At 40.9% G+C, this 25,649-nt stretch overlaps 1 protein-coding gene across 1 annotated transcript in view; it reads left to right on the top strand.

Moving 5' to 3' along the window:
- Positions 1 to 24,924, top strand: part of BASP1 (brain abundant membrane attached signal protein 1) — a 51,710-nt gene extending 26,786 nt beyond the window's left edge. Inside the window, exon 2 of the mRNA XM_083824260.1 lies at positions 23,303 to 24,924. Within this exon, the coding sequence (XP_083680386.1) occupies positions 23,312 to 24,046 (735 nt within the window). The 5' untranslated portion in view covers positions 23,303 to 23,311 and the 3' untranslated portion in view covers positions 24,047 to 24,924. The remainder of the gene's footprint in view (positions 1 to 23,302) is intronic.
- The last annotated feature ends 725 nt before the right edge of the window (positions 24,925 to 25,649 follow it).

The raw sequence follows: 25,649 nt of genomic DNA, 5'->3' as shown, positions 1-25,649 counted from the left end.
CTGAGAGCCATGAAATTGCTGCACAGTTTTGCCCTTTTCCTCCTATTTTCCCTCCTCTCAGAGTAGTGTGTTGAGCAGAGATAGCTATTCTGCTTCAAATTAAAGTTAATTGCAGTGTTTCTCTGTGGAAACATATCTGCTTTTACAGAGTTTTCCATCTGGATCCATGCGTTGTCCAGGGGACTGCATGGCTGCGGGAAGAGGGCAGGCTGCCTTGCTCGCTGAAGGACAGATTAGGCTGCAGGAGATCCAAAGTTCAAAGTGTTTGTTAGGATAGAGCTCTTGTATTCTTCTTCCCCCTGAGCTGGGCAGAGCAGGAACTTGAAACTCAACCTTAAGTCTCGCAACAAACATACTGCCTTCCCAGACCCCGCAGCGGCGAGCAGCGCAATGACCGCTGCTCCCCTCCCTGAGTCCCACAGCAGAGAAGCTCACCTTTAAATGAAGTGCAGTTGTTCTGTATCTATGGCAGATACATCAGCATTGTTTTGCTTTCATCCCAGTGGGATCTGTGGTGCTTGAGAGGGGCACTTTGCAATGGCAGAGGGAAAAAAACATGGTGTGGGAAGTTCCTTAGACATCTTTGGAAAGGGTGGAGGAGCAGTATACCTTAACAGAAGCCTGTATTCAATAACTTGTGTGATTGCTGTGGACCAGCTGGCTATTATTACTAGTAAACTGGTAACATCAGTACTCTGATTTGTATCAGCACATCCCTGCAGTGACAACATGAACGTGTAGTCACTGGTTTTCAACCCTGCTTTTTATGTATGTGGATTTGAGCCTCTGAAACTTGGTAACATTCAGTGCTTTGGGTGACCCCGTTGCTGTTGAGAGCATCTCCTGGGCTGTCTCATCTGGTTGCGAACATGCAGTGGTCAGTAAGGAAGAGGGTCTTGACTTGGAGCAGCATTTTGTACTGGCAAGTACCACTGCCATCACTTTTTGCTGGTATGAGCTTTCAGTAGAAGGTAGCACAAGTAATTTATGTTGCATGCGTCCTTTCTGGGTTTCTCCTTAGCAGCACAGATGGGATACCATTATGAGCTTCTCCACTGGATTAAAAATGACTTCTGTTACTGTTTAACATACTGCAGCAAATGCGGTGTAGATCTGTAAATCAAGGCATTTGTTCTTCATTTTTAGCAATGCCCTTTCCCTGAACTCTTTTAATGAGACTGAGTTGTAAGATGTTTGTATGTTATCCAGCTGGACTGGGCGCACAGTGCTTGAGCACTGGCTCATACTACGTTCTCATTTTAAAGTGTTCTGTGTCAATGGATGGTGGCAGCTATACTTTTAAGGCAGCCTTTTTTCATACAATAACACTCTAATGTTGTAAGCAGTGTAATAGACAGGAAAATGCCTGAGACTGAGAACATTTTGGAATTCCTTTGTTACTGGAGTCTTTGACAGCTGTGTTTCATAAGAGTGAAAGGGCACCGTAAGTGCAGGGGGAGGGTAATTCATAAAAGATAATGTATGAGCCAAAATAGGACATACAACAAAACGTGACAGTGAAGAACAGAAGATTGTGTGCTTTATGAAACTTTCTTGTCCAGTATCATATCTCACAGGAAATGTGCCCAGAAATCGGTTCCAGCATATAGTTTATGCAATTATAGCAATACTAGCAATTAGAAAAGTAGTTGCAGAGGCTTCAATTATTACTCTAATTTCAGATGTCTGTTAAAGAAAAAAAAATCACAGTTGCTGTTGCTGAGCAACTGAACTATTCATATTTCTAACTGTTCCAGTTAAACTCTAGGCAAGATTTTTTTTAGAACCCTTTAAAATTTTTATGCCCCTTTTCCACCAACTGTAGTGGTACACATAGGCTGTTCAGATTTCAAGGTCAGCTATGCATCTTGACCTGATGATCCTAAACAACTATTTACCAAGAATAGTAAATACGCCTTTTCTGTACACTTTGCTGTTAAATTTAACCTGATGCTTTGCTGGGCCTCATCTTGCACATTCAGACTGTGCCCCAGCCTCAGTGACGCTTGGCACTTGGAGCAAACCAGTACTGACTTGAGAGAGAAGTATCACTTTGAAGATTTGCTGATGCTGTACGTTTCTTATCGAGGCCAGGAGAACACTTACCCCTGTGTGCAGCACCCGGTGTCGTGGGACATTACCTGGTGTACAGCTGCAGGTGGTAGGGCTTGTTTTCAAGGGCCCCAATGAAAAAGGAGGTGAAGGAGGTCTCTTGACAGCATCTCTTTACGTGTTTTGAATATAGAGAAGGATAGTTTTCCTATATATCATTTTATCAAGATTTCTGTCCTCTTCTGCCCCTCTCCTCCCTTCCATCAAAGTGTAAAAGAAAATCTCCTCCTCTGTGTGTTTTCATCTAGAAACTTCTTCTGGAAGCTTCTTTTGTAGGGTCTTTTGTTCCATACTATTGCAAGGAAAATAGGAAAATGTTGCTGACTGGTGACAGGAAAAGGAGAACAGAGTGCTTCAGATGCTGATCTTGCATAGGATAGCTTGGAGCTGAGCTGCTCTGTCTTGGTAATGGAGAGCGAAGCAGCAATATGGACCATACTGGCCCCGTTTTTAAGTTTCTTGGTGAGAACAGAGGACGTCTTGCCTTCTGTTGTCCACAGTACCCTCCTTGCTAAAATAATTTTAGTGAGGATATTCCTCCAGTGGGGAGCAAGGTAAAACAAAGAGGAAAGAAAGCAGGAGGGAGGTGATCTGCCATGTTCCAGTATCTGCAGCAGGAGCAGATAAGAGACATCCTTCTTTCCGAAATGTTCTGAAGGGAAAGGGTCACCCTTTCAATCTTTTACTTTCTCTCGCAAACTCTTGGACATACAAACAGTTTCACTTCTTAACATTTAAACACAGATTGACCTCAGAAATGATCAGTGGCATCCTAAAATGACTGCTACCCCTGGGGGCTGCAAAGATACTGACCATTTGTCATATGCTTAAACAGTATATGAATATTCAGAACAGCATAAGGACTAATTTAGTAACCTTTTCCTGGTATTGCTTGTTATACATTGCTGTTAGATTGTGCTCAGTATGTACAATGGCAGTGAGTAACTTCATTTTCTGAATTACTGTAATTCCTCACGCTTCCCTGGCTGGTGTTCAGGATAGTTTAGATCTGTATTTTAACTTTTTAAATCTTTTTGAGATCTAAAACATTGCTGTAAAATAAAATAAAGTGTAGCCTAGAATGAAAGAACCATTTAAACATCTTTATGTCTCTTTTCCACTGAATGTAGTGGCAAATAGAAATTGTTCAGATTCCTAGGTTAAGTATGCACGTTGACCCAATGATACGGAATAGCTATTTACAACTGAGATGCAAAATCCTGTAGCTTCTCAGGCAAAAAGTGTTGAGATTGCTTACATTTTTTTCTTCATTTTTGCAAGGAAAGTAGAGTTGAAACTTGTGAGGATTTAGGTGGATAGGAATAACAACCCCCAAGAACCTACTGTACCAATTTAAGCTAGTATCTGATCAGAGAGTGAGTCCTACTAGTGCTATAGAAACCTCTCAGCAATATTCCTAGAACAAAAGTAAAGCTTGGAGCTGTTGTTACACTAACTGTGTGGAAATGTCTTAATCTAGATATTGGTGTTTTAGGCTATGTCTGGTTGTTCAGCCCACAATGCATAGAAATCTGCATAGAGCTCTTGAATGGTGCTGGTCTCTCAAATCTTTGCAAGATTAGCAACGGAGCATGGAGCCTTTCAGAGCTGCAAGACTGCTGATCTGGCCAGTTAGGATGGAAAATAGCCACTCTGCGATGCATTCCCACTGTCTGTGGATAACCATCCATTGAGTCCCCATGGCTGACTGGCAATGTCGGGTGGTACAGAGCATGCAGGATGACATTTTCATGTGTGTGTGAGTGTGTGTGTGTGCCTTTACAGTACCAAATAAGAAATAGAAAGAAAACCATTTTCTCAGATCTCATTACCTCTTTACAGACTCCAGACTTTGTTTCCTGCTACATTTAATTGCAGTCATGCTTTAATGTCTCTCTTTTTAATACACTAAAGTGGATGTACCCAAAGTTACTCTCTTCTTGCTCCCTTGTCCTGTCTATTTATTAACAGAAACATGAACTGCTTGATAATGTCACATGAAGGAAGACAGGGCTTTATATTTTCTTAGACATCGGTCTGATGTTGATTTACAAAGTGCTGATGGAAAGTCAGGCTTTTAATTTTATCCTGATGTAGTCAAATATTTAATTAATTATTGCATGTTTTTGTGGCTGAGTAGTAAGCCTTTTATTCCACATGCTTAATCACATGCACTGAATCTTTGTAAACCCAGTGGTGCATTCTGCTACATAGCATCGTGCTGAGGTGCTAGTCATGGCGAGGCTGTAAATCGTGGTGATTTACAGTGGGGAAGTGGTGTTGGGCCTTGTGAATGTAAAGAATATGCTTTAACTTTCTAAACGATGTTCAAAGGTTGTTGAAGCAGTCTGAGGAGGGTGATGCTCAGCTGAGAAGAGAGTTAATGGCTCTCAGTCTGTATGGGCTGGTGGCCATGTACAACTGTACAACCTCTCTTCTCTGGCTACTGAATGTTGATATCCATCCAGGTATACCACTGATACTAATGTTTTCCAGCTGCTGCTTGGTAGTATGAATTTATTCTGGTAACTGAGGATCATAATAGAATAATTGTAGATGTCGTACAGTTGGGCTGTATACAAAACACGTGATTTTTGAAGAAAAAAAAAACGTTAAATGTGGGCTTCAGCATAGCCAACAGGCTTCAGAGCTTCTGGTTCACTATTTGATCTAACTGCTAACCTCATAAGTAGGGCTAGCAAGCAAAATCTCACTCTTTTTCTTGTTTTACTGAAAGGGAATTGTACTGGCAAATGCTGTAGATGTGGTCAAGGATCCCAGATAAATTTCACTCTCCTAAATATAAAATTTAGTAATTTAGTACTCATTTGAAAGTACAGAATTGCAGGCAGATATTGCGGATTATCTTTTGTTTAGCATTGCTAAGCATTACCGTGTAGTTCTTTGAGTGATACTGCAAAATTATTCTTAAAGCTGGTGGCATTTTGTAAAGACCATTTTCTGTAGCTATCTTTGAGGGAAAGATCATAAGGAAAAACTGTCCAGGGCACCTAGCTGAATTTTGAAAATGTAACTAATGAAAATAAAATTTAGAACTTAGAAAGGGGTGAGGAAACTCCTGTCTCTTCAGTAACACTGCAGTTTCATATTGATCTATATCTGCATTACTTGGTGTAACACATAATATCACCACATTATGCTGAACAAATTTTAGAACTACTGTTCTAATCTAGCATCGTGGCAGATAGCTATTTGCGAATCACTAAAAATAGGAATGAGTTAGAAAAAAATACCCAGGCGAAACAGTAGGAATGGCCTAGCAGGCAGCCAATTTCAAATTCTGATGTTTTCATTTGTGGATTTGTTCTATGCTATAAATAACATAAATAAAATCAAATTATTGTTATAGTGCACCAGCTGGAAAACCACTCAGAGCACCTAAAATATCAGTTAAGTGCAAATGAGCAAAAGGATATGTGGGAAAATGTTGCAGAAGCTCAGTAAATGGAGAGCTGATAGCATAGATCATCTTGCAGTGATGCACTGTAGCTAGCTTGTGGACAACCTTCTCAACGTTAAGAAAAATCCAAACAGACTTTTTGAAGATCTTTCTTATTTAAACAAAAGTATTCTTGACCTTTTCATTTAAAAATTATTATTTTTTTTTAGGAAAATTTTGGATTCTCCATACAGGTTTGAAATGGAAAAAAATATTAGGAGTATTTCTCTCTCCCCTCCACAACTCTTCTCTCTTCTCTGTGGTCTTGCTGTAGAGCCCTTTGTCAGGTTAATTTCTAACAGCGCTATCTTGACTCCTGAAAGTGCAAGGTTAATGTATCAAAAAAAGTATGCCAAGGAGAAACATTCATACAAATATTAAAATAGATTTAAATATTTCTTGTGTTTCTTCATTGTCCTGAACACCATGATAATGGTTATGGATGCTTAAAATAAATTGGCATTAATTTTTTAATGACTGTTTCAGATACCTTTTGCTCCTTGCAAGCATGCTGAGTTCTCAGCCTTAAGCACTTAAAATCAATGATGTCTTAAGCAACCATGAGAAAAAAACATGGATCTGGTTTCAGGACTCTTTCAGGACTTTTCGTGCTAAAATGAAGATTAGAAATGAAAGCATGGATTATTTTTGTAATAAGTGCCAGAACTGATGGTTTGAAAAAATTCAAACACTTTGAGGTTATGATAAAATTATGAGTTGACAACTTATGAATATGAGAATTCATAGAAACTGAGTTCATTTGAAACTGAACATCTTATGGTTATGATCCCATATGATCTAATTTCTTTACCCTCACTTTTTTCTCAGACAAGTAGCTCCACAATTTTTTGGCACACATGATATTTTTTCTAACTGGTCTCTGACAAATGTGGTGATGAAATCAGTTTTCTTTCAGTTAAATAAAAAGACATCTTTCAGTCTTTTTACTTTCTCTGTAACAGCTATTGGAACTTTTTACATGGAAATTCTGCATATTTATGAAATTCATCCAGACAATCTTTTTGCTTTTAAGAGAAATTTATTTGTCAGTCAGTGACAATAAAATAGATTCTGATCCTGCTCAACAGGCACTGATTTGAGATTTTTCAAAAGTGTGTTTACACCATGTACCCTGCATGACAACAGTTAGCCTCATATGTAAGTCTCTACAATAAAATGTGTGTCCTTCATCTCTGCATATTAAAAAAATATGAAAATATGTTGAAATGAGACTAGTGTGCTTTATATAAATGTTAGTGAATACAAAGTTATAGGTTCCCAAACTGACCCTGTATCTTTGAACCTGCAACGGGCTGTGTGGCACTTTGCAGCTACTTGCCTCAATGCAAGTACTGAGAACTGAGACCTCTGGGAGCATTTTTCATTCCCGCTGATACTATTTACCTGGCCAAGTTTGTGCTGCCGGTCTTACCTTACTTACCATGGCTTCTGAAGCTCCGGAATATAGACTAGTTGGAGGAGCCAGCGTGAAAATGCTGCTTACAGATGTTAAGGTGAATTTACCAAAAATTGTCACCCTCAAATTCTAATTCCTGCTAGTCCTTGCAGAAGATCCGTCTGTTTCCTGCTCTGTTGAGCACCACCTCCAGCAGCACTGTGTTGCGGTGTCTGGCTGACATTTAATCACAAGTTATAGGAAGATGTTTTTAATTTTCACAGCTCTCCATTACTGCAATGATGTTGCTGCTACAACTCAGTTCTATAGATAGGAAAGGCAGCTTCTGCAATGTGTGACAAATATAACTCAGAATTTTCTAACTTTCATAGTCTTTAAAAAGGTCTTGGAAAGTTAGTGAACCAGTTTAGAGCTTCCTCTTGCATCTGTTCATATTTGAATGATTGTTCTTAAAAGGGAGGTCCTTTTTAACAAAGACATGCATTTAACTAATAAACATAGCATAAAGATAGCACTAACTATGATGTCTGAGCCCAGCTACTGAAAACCTAATGGAAGTAGATTAAAAGGGGTTTGCTGGAGTTTTTCAGGCATTCACAGTCTTCTTTTTAAGCAAAATTACATTGTTTTCTTACATCTGTCGTTAATAATGCTCTAAGATGGCTGCCAAGCAGCAGCTTCATCTTTATCCAGCTGGATACACCTGAGTTTTCCTAGCTTGAGCAAAAAATCCTTCTCATCAAGTGAACGAAAAATGACTGAAATGTGTGCATTTGGAACTCTAAATCAAAATGCCCATGCACAGATGTTCTCAGCCTAGAGGCACAATTGCAAAGGAGCTTGGTTCCAAGTAGGGCTTTCAGTAATACCTGAAAATGTTCAGAGATGCTTTACATCTCCATACCACATTAGCACAGTACCATAACATCTGGAAGAGTAACTTGTTCATTATGATATTCTAATATGTTTTATATAATGGTAAGCTTTAGAGACAGTAATTTAGCACAGTGCCGATATGTAAAAGGACAGCCTTCCCTTATAAAGAGATTTGGGGTGAAGCAATTCTATGATAGGAGCTTTTGTTTTAAAACAAGGAAAAATCTCTTCAGTTCTTTATAGCACCTGTTAGCAGCAGCCAGACCTTTTCTGAGGAAGAAAAATGATATTGTCCATTTTGCAAATGAGGAAGTTGGATTGCAGATGAGCTGGACTTTGAAATGCAACTGGCAGAGACTGAGTAGGTTCTGAGCTCTTGCCTACTCCAGGTTGTTATGAACCCCTGAAAACACGGAGATGGAGGTATTCTTATGATTTTAGACTACAATACAGTTTTATTGCAGTAATACTTGTCTGTATTTGGGCTTTGGAAGGTAAAATGTCATCTTTCATTTTTACCATGGTAGGCTTTGTACTATGACAGATGCCAGGAACTTAGAGGAAGGGACATTGTCTCACTGCTCTAGGATGGCTCATTTCATCTTGAAAAGATGACTCCTGCCCCAAATGAGTGATTTTGAGGGACGACTGGAAGGTGAGGTTGGTTCTTTGGTCCTGCAGAAGGAGGCAGAGCTGGGATGGGCATCACAGCTGAGGCTAAATGTGAATAGCAAGCTATGAGAAAATGTAATGGTGTGATGGTGGTTTTGCATAATTTATCTAAATTGTCTTGAATAAAGATAATAATTCTGTCTGTATTTGATTTCTGTATTTGAATAAAGTGGCTCGTCAGATTTTTTTCAGGAAAAGTGTGTAACATGAGAGAGATTTGTAATTACGAACAACCAGTGTACAAGGACCCCTATTTTTAACCCCATATATTCACACAGAAATTTGAGGGAACACTAGTCTAGACTATGAAAATAAGCCATTTTAAATCATTCCTTTGCTAAAACTAATAAATAATCAAATAGAACTCTTGCCCCTTGGTAATGAAGAATTGCTGAACTGAAAGTGAGCACTGAAATGGCCAATTAGAAAAAAAAATTTAAAATTCTGTTTTAAGTATAAAACATAGAATAAACTTAGTTGTGGTGTTGCTTAGTAGTTACCCATGATTAAAAATAGAAGGAATACCAGTCAGAGATTGTGGTAGTTAAGAGACTTAAATGAAAATTGCTGGGTTACAAGTACTGTTAAAACTAGTCACGTGTTTCTTGATAAGTGTTTCTTGATACTATCTCACTCACCATTTTCTGAAATAGTATGAGACTTTTGAAACCAATATTTCTAAATATGGACATGAGACCTTTATGCACTTGAATCATCCCCCTTTGCTTGGCATGTGTGAATTTAGTGCTTCACTTGTGCATGTGAGGGGATTATCCAGAAAACTGTGGTGAGTGTGTTTGCTGTTTCTGCAGAACTGAAAGCCTCTTAGTTTGTGACAGCCAACACATTAAAGTTCTTGAAGCACAGCTTCTTTTTGCCACAAGCAAATGAATTGTAAAACGCTGCAAGCCAGAGCTGAGACAGCAGTGCTGAGGGGCTCATTGGGTTCCCACTCATTGATGAGATTTCATAGGGGAATGCAGGGGCTCCGTGCCTCCAGCTAACCTGCTAGTCTGGGAAAGAAAAAACAAACAAACAAAAACACATTGAAGGGCTGCTCAGTCTGACTGCTGCTACCTCACCAGCCAGGGGAACTGCTGACAAAAAAAACTTTGGAAAAAACAATTATAGTCGGGAGTCTTGGTAACTGTGATCTGTTCACAGCATTAAAACAGATTGATATCCTCTCACTCCTTTTAAAACCCGGACATCCTGGGGCAAAGATGGATTCCACGTATGTGCTAGTATTGGGGGCAGCAAAATGGGATCTGGTACTGGTTTAAATCATGGACTACTACTGAAATGTATTAGTGATGAAAGAGCTAACAGAAATGTTCTGTTGGTGTTTATGGCTCTGTCTTGAAAAATGCAAACCAATCGTCCATACTTCTCATGTCATTGCTTTTGAAACACTTTTCTCACTTGAATCCTGAAGTAGCTTAGTTATACTTTATACTGATGTCTGCCTGCCTTTTTTGGTTAGAATAAGTAATTTTCAAATAGCCGTAGACAGAAAGCTTCTTAGAGCGAAGGAATAACTCTGAGAGTTCTCTATAAATAGATTTCCATACTTCCAAAACATGTGGGCTTTTGAAAATAAGCTCTTTTCTGTTATGTGCTCTGAGTTGACTAAAACTGCAAATTGGCATATATACAACCTTGATGGAGAGCTGGTCTACATCAAGAGTAATATAATCTAAAGCAATTGATATGCATTCTGAACTGCAGGTATTGAATTGTGGCCATATTAAACTATTAATTACATATATTTTCACAAAATGCAAGTCAGTGCTCAGGTGAGGGGGAGAGAAATGGACTACATCCAACTCCACAACTATGCCTACAAAGTTATTTGTGTTTTGCTTTCATTTTATGGGTTTAAATCTGATAGCTCTAAGACGGTCAGATTTCCTGCTGATACTTAAATGCAAAATGAAAAGCAAGCTATTTTATTTAAAGGAAATATGCACCCGATCACTTTTCCTAATTTCTGGTTTTCTTTTGATACCTTCTGTATTGTTTGTTCTTCCCCTTTTTCTATACTAACTTGGAATGGTTCTGGCTGAGTAATTATTAACTTGCGTTTCTACCTTGCTTGGTTTGAATATAAATCCCTTAGTGCAATTCAGGGAATACACTACTAGCTACTGACTTTAAATCTTGCCAAATGGACTTGTTAGTCTCCATTCTTATGCAGCCTTCCTTCTAATAGAGTTGATCAGCCATCCCAATATAAACTGAACCAAAACCAAGTCAAAAAAAACCAAACAAACAAAAAAACAGAGGTCAAAAGGAAACCTAGGCAATCAACTTAGATCTGGGAGTCTCGAACCCTAGCTGACGTCTGACAGCCCAACACATGACGTGGTACGGCTTGTTTCCTGGCATAGCTTTTACTTTGGGTTTCTTAGAAACACTTTACATTTTCAAAGTGGGTTTCTGAAAGCAAACCATTGTCATATTGGGACAGAAGACAAAGCTCTCTAATAAAGCTTGTTTTGATTCTGCCATGCCCCGTGTCAGCTTGCACCACTGAAACTTAAAAGCAAACTCTGCCTTTTTCCTCATGGTCATCTATGGCACACTCTACCTTACTATCAAAATGTGACACCTAAGAAGTGTAATAGGCTTCACATGACAATGTCTGCTGATGCATACCTATGGTTCTTCATCTGAGTCAAGAAATGCGGCTATTGCTAGTCTTAATTAAAAGAGTGCCTAAGGCAGCCTAGTATTTTGAACAGCCATTAGAGGAATGTAAATGAGTAGTGGTAAAAATGGTGGAGAAAGACATTTGCAAGACACAAACGGAAATCAGATGCTTGATGATTTTGCTTGCCAGTGACTGTTGTATGCCAGTTATTTTGATAATCCTCCCCCAGTGACTAGAGTGAAACCGGTAAGCCAGGTAGTTTGAATGCAATGCTTTGTTAAAAAAAAAAAAAAAGTAAAAACAAAAAGTAAAAATCCAGTATAAACATACATTCTAAATGAGATCAAAAAAGAAAGTCTGGAATATGAGATTTTCTTTTGTGTTATATGTATGCTGTTGAAAAAATATACATATTGTACTAGTGTGAGAACCAGGAAGTGAGAATGACCGAAGTGACTACCCTGATGTAATAGGGCAAGCTGCAGTGAGGTAGCAAATGTTAAAAGGCACAAGAGAGCATCTGGGAATGTGAATGCAAAAGGTTTTCTAAGATGTTGAGCATTCCAACTCGCATTTCTCCCATTTCTTTTGAACATGTCTTCACTACAAGACATTATTACGACAGAGCTGTGAGAAGCTGAGAGCTGATAAGGTGCTGACACTGATACTGTGCTCACAAGGTGGGGGGATTTCTTAACAGCATGAGGAATACTTGTAATTCAGCCCAAAGTCTTGCAGGGTTTAATTACAGGTAGTTTTGATGCTATGTGAAACATGACTGGTCTTGTGTACGTTGACTTTAATACAGAATTTTTCATTTAAAAGGAAACTTTGTACAGAAAGATGAAAAGGCAAAAGTGGTTATTGCAAGGGGAAATGCAGCAGCACTTCAGGAAGTCAGTGTAAAAATCCCCTCTAAGTGCTGCTGAGGTGGAAAGTAGGTTTTGTGTTGACCACTTGCAGAAGGTTAGTTTCTACCAGGGAGGCCTGATGTGTTGCACTGTCCTACAGCCGCAACTCTGCTCAGCTTTCTAATGCACTGTTAAACTTGCAAGTATGTTCAGAACAACAGTTCAATGACTAATTTAACTGTCACTAGCTGTTGTGCATTAATTGGAGGATGAAATTGGTTTAATTCTGTGATTCTTGCACAAACCTTCATTACTGAGGAATGCCATGGAGGTGTTCAAGGCCAAGGTTAGCAGGAAGGTGGGTGCACCGCCATTACCTGAAGCAGCTGTATGTTCTCTGATGCACGTTTGGGAGAACAGAATGGGGGGTGCTTTTTTAAAATCATGCCACCTCTTCCAATCTGCTGGATTATCAGGTGGATCTGCAATTGATTCTTTCTGAAGAAAATGGAGGAAAGCTAGCAGTGCAGCTTAACATGGAGCTGCACTGATACTGATATAAGATGATAAGGAATGTGTTAACTAGATCCAAGATGTTACAATTCTTTAATAGTTAGGTAATGGAATAAACGAGTCGACAATAAATGCTTCATTTAAATTGCTAGTGTTCTATTTTGCCAAGTAAGGCAGACACTGTGTGTTTTGGAAAGAAGGACTTGCAGTGCCCTCATGAACACCGCCATGTGCACCGCAGCAGCGAGCGCTGCGCCAGGTGTGTGGCGGCTTGCCTTGGCTCCTTGTTCCCTTCCTCGACACAGCGTGACTGTAGGGTCGCCTGCTGCAGTCAGGAATGGCAGCTTGTGTTTGGAAAAGGAAAACAAAACTGGGAATCACAGAACCACAGAATCACAGAATATGCTGGGTTGGAAGGGATCCAAAAGAATCATGCAGTCCATCTCCTCGATCTGCACAGGACCACCCAAAAATCAGACCCTCTGTCTGAGAGCATTGTCCAGATGCTTCTTGAACTCTGTCAGGCTCAGTGACGTGACCTCTTCCCTGGGGAGCCTGTCCCAGTGCCCGTCCACCCTCTGGCTGCAGAACCTTTTCCTAACACCCAGTCTGACCCTCCCCTGTCCCAGCTCCATGCCGTTCCCTCGGGTCCTGTTGCTGTTCCCAGAGAGCAGAGCTCAGCGCCTGCCCCTCTGCTACCCTTGTGAGGAAGCTGCAGGCTGCCATGAGGCCTCCTCTCAGCCTGCTCTGCTCTGGGCTGAGCAAACAAAGGGACCTCAGCCACCCCTCATATGTCTTGCCCTCTAGACCCTTCACAATCCCTGTAGCCCTCCTTTGGACACTCTCTAATAGTTACATTGCTCTTATACGGTGGTGCCCAAAACTGTACACAGTTCTCAAGGTGAGGCCCCACCAGTACAGAGCAGAGCAGGACAATCCCTTCCCTCGACCAGCTAGCAGTGCTGTGCCTGATGCACCCCAGGACACAGCTGGCCCTTTTGGCTGCCAGGGCACACTGTTGATTTATAATCAATTGGATTTGGTTCACAATTATAAATGTGGTTTCACTGCCTGTAGTGAGGGTGTCATGCGAACATAAAAAGGAAAATATATGGCCTGAAGATTGTTGTGACCCATCATAGGTCTGAATTGTCAGTTAAGAGTCCTATTCCCAGCTGTAGCATGTTTCCTTACAGCTGGGGCATATACCTAGCACTGTTTCCAGTGAGCAGCCTAGAGATGGGAAAGAAAGAAGAATTTGACAATCACATTGGAGAATCCGTTTTCAAAAAAACCTGGTAGTTCCAATATTTCAAACTGAATGTATCCATTTATTGTTGTATACTGTAATTTATATTCTAAGGACTGTTTCAAATTTGATTGAAACTAGTTTGACCAGTTAAATGGGCATTAAAGTAATAAAGTTTTTTAAAGTATGGAATGTTAAGCGGATATAATGTAAATGTAGATCCCCATAAATAACTATCTTCAGTGACAGTTCCATAGTTTAATACTCTAAGGTGCTTTTTAAAAAGTTAATGTGGTTGTCCATGTCCTTGCTAAGGAAATGGCAGGTAACTTTTCTATTTATGCAAACAGTAGCTGGGATCCTTTGTTATTGAAAGAAACATTCAGATGAGGATCATATAATATATATATATATAAATTTTTTTTTTCTGGTAGCTGTGCTCTGGTATAGAAACCATGAATTTGAAAAGCCACGTGCCTCATACTGCATGTTTAGTATAAGGCTGCATGTTCTTTGTTCAGGATGAGGCTAGAGATACATAAGTGATAGGCTTTACACTTGAAAAAAATTTGGTTTCCCAGCATACAGTCCCTCCAGGATGGAGGTTTTCGCACACCTGCTTTTCACCAAGATTGTAGTGTGGAGGAGGCAAATGTTTTCTTTGCTTACTAGCATCTGACTGTTACAGTTGTAGGCACCCAAAATGGCTCAGGGGTCTGTAAGCCAAGCATGGCAATATATTTGTGGTACTGACATCTGTAATGGAGATAATGCTGAAGGGACACGTTTTGAGTAAAATGCAAATTGGAAGGAAATTGTCCTGTTATCTAGGCTTTTATCACTTTGTGTGTTTTTGTAGTTAGACATGGTGGTGGTGCCTAAAGTATTTGAGGGAAACAAAAGGTGGCTCGCCATAATTGGAATAATATGTGTGGAATCTCACCTCTCCCTCTGCCGTGAGCACTCTTGGGCCCTGAACAGTTTGAAAGATGTGGGTAATCAGCACCTCTGAAATTTGCATCATTTCCTACTTAGGAACATAAATCTAGGATACAGATTAGAAAGCTTTGGCTAGTGTAACATATGTATTAAACTGCTTCTTGGGGAGTCATACATGAAAACCGAAGTGATGTTGCAAGTTGAAATGGATAAGGAGGAGGCATGTACTTTTATTTTTGGCTTATTCTTTCAGGTTAGTTTTGAAGCCTGCAAACTTTCTACAGGAGGTGCTGTAAAATTAATCTCAGTCTCTGCAAAACAGGTGTTTACAGCAGAGTTCCTTCTTCCAAGTATGTGCCTAACAATAGTGTGATTAGGATCTTGGTCTGGGGCAGGCTGACTTTTGACTGCATGTGTGTATCTGCATGAGCATGTCTGTACACTGCTTTTTTTGTTTGACAGAGAGAATATATGCAGGTAATCTGAATATGGGAGAAATGCTTTGAACATGAGCTAGGTCTCAAGCCTGTAGAAAGGCTGGTAGACTGAATGGGACAGATGAGGCAAATAAAAATGGATGGAAGCATTTTTAATTTCATCAATTGGAGCATTGAACAAACTGAAAGCAAGACTAAGCAACGCATACGCTACAGTTCAAATAATCTACTTTGTGCTTCTTCTGTGTTGCTTGATTTTTAATATGACTTGCATTTCTGTATAAACAATGCAAAATAGGCTTGGAGGAGCTGCCAGAGATGAAACTGGAGGCACTGGCAATTGTATCTGTGCTGCTGGGCAGTGCATTGTTGTGTTGGATCACTGAAAAAACAGATGTGGCAAAACCAGTGAGGTTCTGATTTGAAACCTGCAATTGGAAAGTATCAAATAATGTTAATACTAAAACAGATCAGCTAGGGACAAGTGTATAAGGAGAACTGGGGTAATGCTATTTCTGTCCATATTAGCTGGTCTGATAGAATCACAGAATCATTTAGGTTGGAAAAGACCTCTAAGATCATCAAGTCCAACCTTTAACCTTGCACTGCCAAGTCTACCACTACACTGTGTCCCTAAGCACCACATCTACATGTCTTTTAAATACCTCCAGGGGTGGTGACTCCACCACTTCTGTGGGCAGCCTGTTCCAATGCCTCACAACCCTTTCAGTGAAGAAATGTTTCCTAATATCCAACCTAAACCTCCCCTGGCACAACTTGAGGCTATTTCCTCTTGTCCTATCCCCTGTGGCGTGGGAGAAGAGACCGACACCCACCTTGCTGCAGCCTCCTTTGAGGTAGTTGTAGAAAGTGATAAGGTCTCCCCTTAGCCTCCTTTTCTTCAGACTAAACAACCCCAGGTCCTCCAGCTGCTCCTCATTAGACTTGTTCTCTAGACCCATCACCAACTTCATTGCCCTTCTTTGGCCAGGCTCCAGCACCTCAATGCCCTTGTAGTGAGGGGCTGAATATAGATGGACAATCACTTCCCTGGTGCTGCTGGCCACACTATTCCTGACACAAGCCAGGATGCCGTTGGCCTTCTTGGCTACCTGAGCACACTGCTGGCTCATATTGAGCTGGCTATCGACCAATACCCCCAGGTCCCTTTCTGACGGGCAACTTTCCAGCCACTCTTCCCCAAGTCTGTATCACTGCATGGGGTTGCTGTGCCCCAAGTGCAGGACCCAGCACTTGGCCTTGTACTTGGCCTCATACAGTTGGCCTTGGTTCATTGCTCCAGCCTATCCAGATCCTCCTGCAGAGCCCTCCAATGCGCGAGCAGATCAACACTCATGCCCAACTTGGTGTCATCGGCAAACTTACTGAGGGTGCACTTTATCCCCTCATGCAGATCACTGATAAAGATATTAAAGAATATAGAAAATAGAAAATGTGATTTTTGCCTACAAAGCACAGCCTTGCCTGGGGTGAGTAGGAGTTTGCACATAGCAGAGCATCTTTTCCATGCTGCTTATGGACTTGGGAAGGCATGGCACCTTAGTCCATGTTCTGCTCATGTTTTCTAGATGGCTTTGTAGCTGGGGAAGCTAAGGGTGTAACAGCTTAAAGAAATTACATGTACTGCATTCGGGAGCCAGCTGCAACAGAGCAGCTCTGCATCATGTCTTCATACAGTGCGCAGCTCAGTATTGCACAAGTGGCTTTAATAAAGGGTGACACATGCAGAGACTACCTAATACAGCACCTTGATGTGTTTGTTTCTGCAGAAGCTCCTAATTCTAAAGTAGTGTTGGTGTCTGACCAGAGTCAGTCAGAGCGGTGGACCTTCAGTAGGTATGCACCTCCATGGTCTTCAGCTGTAGAGTCCTCCAAGTGAGGAGGGCTACGTCCAAAGTCTTAGATAGCTGCTTTCAATGTAACCCATGAAATCTTCATCGCTTTTTGATCAAATAATTGATAGATTTTTTAAATTTATTTTATTTTTAGGAATTCTGCCTAGCTAGCTAGCAAAGATGAATTATGCATGTAAAGTACTTGTGGTTTCAGGTTGATGATAATATGAGTAGATAATTTTGGCAAAGCCTTTGCCTGTGACGAATCTGCTGATCTTCATTACTATTCTGTTCCTGGAAAAATGGGTTCCTAACTGATGAATTAAAACATACCTCAGAGCCCAAGTATTTCACATGAATCTTAGTAACTCTCAGGTACAAATTTTTAATTTGCTCACTAAATAATCATCATATGTTTATGAAATTTTCTGATAACTCATTATACTTTTCAAGTGAACCAGTTACTCATGTACGAGTTGTTAAATAACCAGACACAATTTCATATCAGCCTGCAGTGTGCTTAAATTATTATAAGCCTCATAGTGGCTATCTGTTATAAATGCTCATAATTCACATATGTTAATGATAAATGGCCAATATTTAAAAGGTACATTGTCCTTCCCATTTTTCTGTGGTATACGTGTCCCCAAGAATTTTAAAAGAACTTAGAAATTAAAGTTCTTCATAAAAAAAAAAAAAAAAAAAAAGCTTGGCAATACAACTTCTTAGGGTTCTTCTACTGGTTGCCTATTAGAAGAAAACAGGGCAGTAACAAAACTGGCATTGGCATTTTTTTAAATATCAAAGTCAGACAGTCATGTGAGCACAATTTCTGTGTTTTAAGCATTCACTGTTCTTTTACTCTATGCTCCTTCACTAGGTCTTGAGGTTCATAAGGCTTTGGAGGCACAGTACTTACAGGCCTGTGCACAAACCGAGGAAAGGAGAAAAGATTATCAGTGGTCAGCAAAGGAAACAACACAGACTGGTTACACGCTCCCCGAGCACTAAGCTGAGATGTTCCCAGTGTCCTGTCATGCATCTCGCAGCAATAAACATGCTGAATCGCTAAGTTTTAAGGACTGTAACAACCATAACATGTGGAGACCACAGGTCGTGCATGCATCTAATGAGCCAATATCTTGTTATGTTCAGATGCGTGAAGCTGCCGTCACAGACCTGCAGGTGTGGCGTTGCTTCAGCTGCCTACTCTCCAGGAGAGGAGAGGAGAAAAAAAAAAGTCACTATTACTGAGCTGTGAAGAGGGTTGAACCTGAGTGAGACCTAGCATTTCTGCTTTGTTAATTCCAAGTAATGGCAGAGGAAAAAGAAGATTTGTGAGGGTAGTTGAGAAAGAACAGAGAAGCAGGGCTTTGTGGCTGGACGCAGGGCTAGTGAATCAAATTCTATATAGGGGTTTGCTACAGACATCTTCTAAAATTAACCTGGTAAACTGGTTGTCTGGGTCTGGTGAGTTAGGATACTGTGTGGATGTGTAAGGGGAAACATGAAATTGTTCTGCATATCTTAAGAAGTAGTAAGTTTTCAAAAATCTTTTGAAATTTATACTTGAAAGTCCCTTATTTCTCTAAGTCCCCATATAAATAACCCTTTGTAAAAACTTCCATTGTTTTTTCAAAACAGAAGTGTAAAGCAAATCAATGAAGTAACAGGGCTGCAAAGCTTTCTTCAAGATCTTTTTATTTATTTTGAGTAGTTGGTGCTGGAACACTTTCTGGGATTGGTATTTCCTTTGGTTTGGGTTGTTGAAATCCTGCCTTGGGAGGGATGTGCATTTTACAGCTCCTGTCTGCAGGTGATGTGAGATAACTCATGCTCAGGAACTGGCTTGCATCAGGGCTACTTTCGACGGACCAGCCGCACACACCTGCACTGCACTGAAGGCAGCAGGACTTCAGAAGATACCTACTGCCTTCCTGAACTGTATTTTTTTGGAGGTGGACTGAGCTCCCCACACTTCATGTGAAGTTAAGCATGAGCTTTGGAAGGTTAGCTTTGCCAGTCATGTGGTGGTCCCTTCCTGATGTGCTGTTTTCTGCACTGAGGGTGAGGGTGACAGCTTGTCCTCCTCCTCTGTCCATTCTTGGGAGAGCCAGACCCTTTCATGGCATGTGGAAGTGTTTGCTAAATGAAATTTTTGGAATGTTGCATACGCTTAAGAAATCTACCTGAGCAGACAAATCATTACTGACAGAAGAGAGAAAGAAAGAGGATAATTCTAGGAATTTACTCATTATAGAAGCACAATCTGAAGTATAAAACTTGGAAATAATATTTTCTGTCCTGAACTGTACGAATGCGTGTGTTCTGTGTTCCAGGGACTCATTGCCATCCTATCAGCTTAGTCTTCACCCATAAAATTTGAAATGATCTGTGAATTCTTCTTGCTATGCTATGGTCTTATGGATATTAAGTCTTCTTTTTTGACACTATTATCCCAGGAAATCCTGATTATCATAAATGTTCAATTTTTGAAGGGCTTAACATGCTCAAGGTGAGCTGTAGATGTGATATTTTGTAATGCAAATACTGCCAGATTATTTCTTCTGTACAATAAGAAAGATAACCTGTGCAAGCTCTCCATTCTTTTCCTGCTTTCTGGAGGAGAATGGAAACTTCAGGATGAGCAGAATGGCCAGCAGCTCTTAGGAACTCAAGAAATCCTTGTTCCTGTTGTAGAAGTTCTCTCTAGTGTTCACTGGGTCTGTTTCTTGCTCCCTGGGAAGAGCACAACAGGTGAAGAACACTAAATATGCAGATGAAGTCTCTTGTAACTGTGATGTGTTGCATTGAACTGTGCTCTTCAGAAGTACTGGTCTGCCAGCGGGTTCCTCAAAGTTGCCTGAAAATAACCAATATATTGCAACCACTTATATCACGGCTGCTTCTAGACTGTCTCCAGACCTTTTCCTGTCAAGTAGTGAAGAGGCAGAGCCATCAAATCCTGTGCCATTTTGCAGGAAAGGTGCTCAGCACCAAAATTTTTGAGGATCCTTGTTTTGGATGTGCTTATTGCAAAGTGTTTTGCACTCAGCTGGTAGCTGCTAGAGCTGGGAGCCACTACATGACTGCAGTAAGTAGTACAAGGAACTGAAGGTATACTGGGCTTTGAATAGTTGGAGACAATTTATCTTTTTTTTCATGGTCTTTCATTCACCTTTTTTTTTTTTCAGATGTTGTCATTCTCCTTTTTGTTAGATTGTAGCCCTTTTTTCAGGGAGGAAGGAAAAAGTCCTCCCTCTTGCAAATGTTAGTATATAGGCAGTAATGCAGGTTGTATTTAGCACCATATGCATACAGGCCTTAGTGGTTTAAAGCAGTTTGCAATTTCACTTGTGAGACACTTCACTGAGACATTTCTTCAGGGAGTTTTTTCTTTAAATAAAATGTCACTGTAGCATATTTTTTTTTCTCTCTCCCTTGATCTTTTTCTTTTTTTTTTTTCTTTTTAAAATTTTTTTTCCTTTCTCTCTCCCCCTCCCTCTCACCTTTTTTTTTTACTCTGAATGCCTGGTTTCATACACCCAACACTGTTCAGACAACCAAGTGACCCAATTGCCAGCAAAGCTGAGTGACTTGGATGAAGAGATTAAAACTGGTGCCTTACACTTTAGATAGGATGATCATTCCTTGTGAATAAATTCAGGAGGGACTTGGCATTCTGCTTTCATATGGCACCAGGCAAGATTAGCCCTGCAAGAATACTCAGCACAGTCACAGAGATGGTTACGTGGCTTGGTCTGTGTGCTAGGTTTCTTCCAGGTACAGCTGGCTTTAATTTCAAAATACTTTTAAGGTCTGCTTTCTGTCTGCTGCACCCTGTGACTTTTTGCGCTGGACAGTGCAGAGCTGTCCTTCAGGCAGGGTTAAGGTGGGACAGGGAGTCACAGTGGAGCACTTTTTTTTTTTTTTTCTGGAGAACATGACAGGGGAGCCTGGATATGCTACTGGGGACTGGGAGAGGAGGAGGAGGAGGATTTGGTGTTCAGATACAGGGGAAGGGAACATCACGCCATTGTTACCTGCAGGGCTGGCCTATAACCCTGATGATTGCTGGGATTTTGCATGATAGCCTGGTATAGCTGCGATGAAGGCTTTTAAAAAGGGAGATTTAGGATTCAGTGTCACAAGGAGCAAATCTGTTCTGTTATAAAGTAGTTGAAACTGCGCTGGAAGGTGGCAGTCCATTTGCAACTGTAAATATTTACTAATAGAGCATAATGATAGTCTCTGAACCTCTTCCGTATCTTCTGCTCCACTGTCTGGAGCCAGCTGGCTGCGATGCAAATTGAGACACAGCGATTTCACAGCATACCTCTGAGCAAAGACAGTGCATGTTTCTTTTCATAGTCTGGGAGCACTTGTCTCATATGCTTGCTTCTCTGCTTATTAAAGGTCCTTTGGCATATGCATTCTGTAGCCAGCTCTATCTGCAGTTAAAAGCTTTCTGTGGAAAAAGAAATAAATCATAGTGAGTTACTACACAAGAAATAGCAAAATCTGGAAAAATACAGAAGACGCAGCAAATGAAATTATGCTCGCAGTATCTGGGCTTTGCTGGGAAACAAATACAGGCTCAATTAGGGATTGCAGATTGGGATGCTCACATGACTTCAGTATAAATCTCTGATCCCGCTGACTTGCAAAAGCCCTTTCAATTTTTTTTTTTGGTTGTAACTATACATAAACAATAAGCTGAAACAATTTTTATGGAGTATCAGAAAGTCTAGATAACAAACTAATGTCTGTAGCCTGCCCCTAAATACATAAAAAACTGGTTCTGCCTTGAAGGTAGAGATTAGGTTGCTCAAGTGCAGCTCTGTGGAAGTTAATCCTTTTAGTCGTGTTACCCATAAAATCCCCAACAACAAAGTAGGGTTTAAGCAATGTTAGGTTACCATTTTGCAGGGCTGTGTGCTGACCCTTCAAGAATATTTGCAAATTATTATTCTCCCTGAGACCTGAAATCAGACAGTTCTCTGCTGATCATAATTTCTCATTTTTGCCCAAGACATGTGGAAGGTCTGCTCTTGGGCTGTGCCTGTGCCTTGTACCAGTGAAGGTGGTACAAGGCACAGTGAAGTTCACAAGGCACAAGTTCACAGCAGGTGAACTGTTGAGAGGCAGACAGTTCTTGGTGGCATTTAAAGTAATTTACTATACAGCCTTCTATGAGCTCTCGTATGAATTTTTACTGGTCTGTATTCATGAATTTTGCAAGTGTGTGAAAAAATATAGGGCCTACAAGACTATGTGCCTTGGAAAAACAGAAAATTAGAATGATTGAGCTCCACTTGGAGAAGCTCATAAACACTTGTTTGGCAGTACTTAAAAAAATTACCTTCTCCACTGTTTTCAAATGGCATGAAACCATGAGATTATGTTTTTATTAACCATTTGTTGAGTCTGAATGATATATTTGTTTTAATATCAGGAGCGTATTTTTTAGGCAATTGTAGGGATTTTCAAGTTCATGAATGAAACAATGTATCTGTAAGCATCTCCTGCTTTAATAGGCAGAGTTTGCTCGAAGTACTCTGAAAGATGTTGTATATTCTTAGCTGAGACTCGCACACGCAGGATATGTAAATGCCAATATGGTTACACATGTGCTCAATGTGTGCAGCCATATCATTTCTTTTAAGCAGCAGAACTGTGTACCCGGTCACTTCTGATGCTTGAAAACCTTGAGCAGAGGCCACAAAGCACGTGCCCGTCTCTCCCCATCTCTTTTATTGCACGATACCACATAGGACGCACAGCTCAGGGGTTCCCCTGTTGCTTTAGCTGCCTTACCAAGGGGCAGAGGGCTTGCTGTAGTTCGGGCTCCGTGTTTCTCATCTGTACCCGTTCCACTGTGTGGGGCTGTGAGGGACCGGCTTCCTCATGCTGCATCCCTTTCTCAGGGTGGAAGGGGTTGCAGTATATGCTACTCCTCCACCATCCTGTCCCTCCCTTGCCTTGCTCATAAGGGTAGTTAGGGTTGGAGGGACTCTGGGATAGACTGATCATAAGGGACGGGGCAGAGTGGGGCCTGGGGACCGCAGTGCTGTAGGGCTGGAGGCTCGGCAGCAGTGGTGCTCGGCAGGCTCAGTGTGCTCAGCTGCTAGTGCCTGACCAAACGGATGTTGTTCTCTTTTCCAGAGACTGAAATTTCCCTCTTGCACTTCAGCTGATCTGCTTTTGTTTCTCTCAGCGGTAAACACTGCATTTTGGGTAACCACCTCTTTCTCTTTTCCATTGCAGAGCTCCAGAATGGGAGGCAAACTGAGCAAGAAGAAGAAGGGGTACAGTGTCAATGATGAAAAAGCTAAAGACAAAGACAAGAAGGCTGAAGGAGCAGCAGCTGAGGAAGAGGAGACTCCAAAGGAGGCTGAGGATGCCCAGCAAACCACAGAGACCACAGAAGTGAAGGAGAACAACAAGGAGGAGAAGGGCGAGAAGGATTCTCAGGTCGCTGCCAATAAGACGGAAGAAAAAGAAGGGGAGAAAGAGAAAACAGTGACCCAGGAAGAAACCCAGAAAGCAGAACCAGAGAAGTCAGAGGCTGTTGTCGATGCGAAAGTAGAGCCGCAGAAGAACAACGAACAGGCACCCAAGCAAGAGGAGCCAACTGCAGCCTCTGCTCCTGCTGCCAGTAGTGAAGCACCCAAAACCTCTGAGCCTAGCAGCGATGCAAAAGTTTCTCAGCCTTCAGAAGCCACAGCTCCCAGCAAAGCAGATGACAAGAGCAAAGAAGAAGGGGAAGCCAAAAAGACTGAGGCTCCCGCAACGCCTGCAGCCCAAGAAACTAAAAGCGAAGTGGCCCCAGCTTCAGACTCAAAACCTAGCAGCAGCGAGGCTGCACCTTCTTCCAAGGAGAGCGCGGCAGCCACAGCAGCACCTAGTTCCACTGCCAAGGCCTCGGACCCTGCAGTCCCACCAGAGGAAGCGAAACCTTCTGAAGCCCCAGCGACTAATTCGGATCAAACCATAGCAGTGCAAGATTAAATTGGACAGCCTATTGAAACAACCACTTAAAACAACCTGTGTCTTTTTTTTTATTTTTTCAGCTATACTAACTCGTTTCAGATCTGAAATAACAATAAGTATTGCCCAGAAAGAAAAGGAAAAAAAAAGTGAAAAGGATGTCCCATCAAGTTGGGAGGGAGGGAGGGGGGAGAATCCAAATAGTATTTTTGTGGGGAAATATCTAATATACTTTCTGCCAACTTGACACAAGTCCTGCATTAAAAAAAAAAAAAGTAAAATAGATGGATGTCTGAAAGTACAGCACATCTTTTGTATCTGAACTGCTGTAAATGCATTCCACCAATGTATCAAAATCTTCTTTTTGTTCTGTAATGGGGTTTGGGAGTGATGCGTTTGATTCTGCCCACCGGGTTTGTGCCAAGGCAATCAGATCTTTATGAAAGCAGTATTTTCTGTGTTTTTTTTTTTTAATTTTATTTACAGCCTTTCTTATTTTGATATTTTTTTAATGCAGTGGATGAATGCCAGCTTTCAGACAAAACCCACTTAGCTGTCCACATATTTCTCAATGCCAATCCTCCAATTCTTCCTCTCCAAATATTTTTTGGGAGTAAAAAGCATTCTCATCCTACTTAGCCTACCTAGATTTCTCATGACGAGTTAATGCATGTCCGTGGTTGGGTGCACCTGTAGTTCTGTTTATTGGTCAGTGGAAATGAAAAAGTCTGCGTTCATTGCAGTTCCAGTTTCTCTTCCATTCTGTGTCACAGACACCAACACACACTCATTGGAAAACAAATGAAAAAACAAAATGTACAATGGATGCATTGAAATTATATGTAATTGTATAAATGGTGCAACAGTAATAAAAGTTAAATAATTTAAAAAATATAAAAGTGTAAAGACTGATTAAATCTTCACTTTCACCTCTTAGGAATTTGGCGAAGGAAATCCTTACATCCAGAGCAAAAGTGTTACATCTGGGGCTGCTCATTCACTTATTTATAGCAAAGCAGAAGTAAACAAAGTGCCATCAGCCTCATGATCCTAGAAACATGCTGCCATAAACTGCTTCAGCAGCCACAAGCATTCACAGGTGGGGTTGGAAGTGGCAAATGAACAGCATCTCTCATACGTGTTTTATTCCAGGCAAAGCAGAAATGCCTCATGCCTGCCTTAACATGTAGAAAAAATGCTCTCTTGCTCTCTCACTATTTTAAAGAGCCAGAGGTATGCTGACTGGGCTTTAACTGGGAGTAAGGCAGTGGATTTGATAAAATGATCTCTTAAGACAAGGCAATTACGTTTAATCCTAGTCCTATTAAAATATTCTTAGTGCTGATACACTTTGTTCTTTTTCCCATTGCCGTTGTGGAGAAGATGAAATGCAGCTGTCACAAGAGGCCATTTCTGTTTATTTCAAATACAGCTACCCTTCTGTAGCTGAGCAGAGTTTAGCCTAGTATAAACAACATTCTTCAATAGTTTTGCCTGTTTGCCCCATTTTTATTCAGCAGAACAGATAACTGTAGTTTCTGCTGAGTGGTGTCCTTGCTGGATATGGACAAAGATTTCAGTGTGGAGCCCAGAATTCACAAAACTGGTTAAAGCAGCATATTGA

The sequence above is a fragment of the Anser anser genome (assembly GCF_964211835.1).
Source record: "Anser anser genome assembly, chromosome: 2".
NCBI classification, from domain to species: Eukaryota; Metazoa; Chordata; class Aves; order Anseriformes; family Anatidae; genus Anser; species Anser anser.
This window is presented reverse-complemented; position numbering and strand designations above follow the sequence as displayed.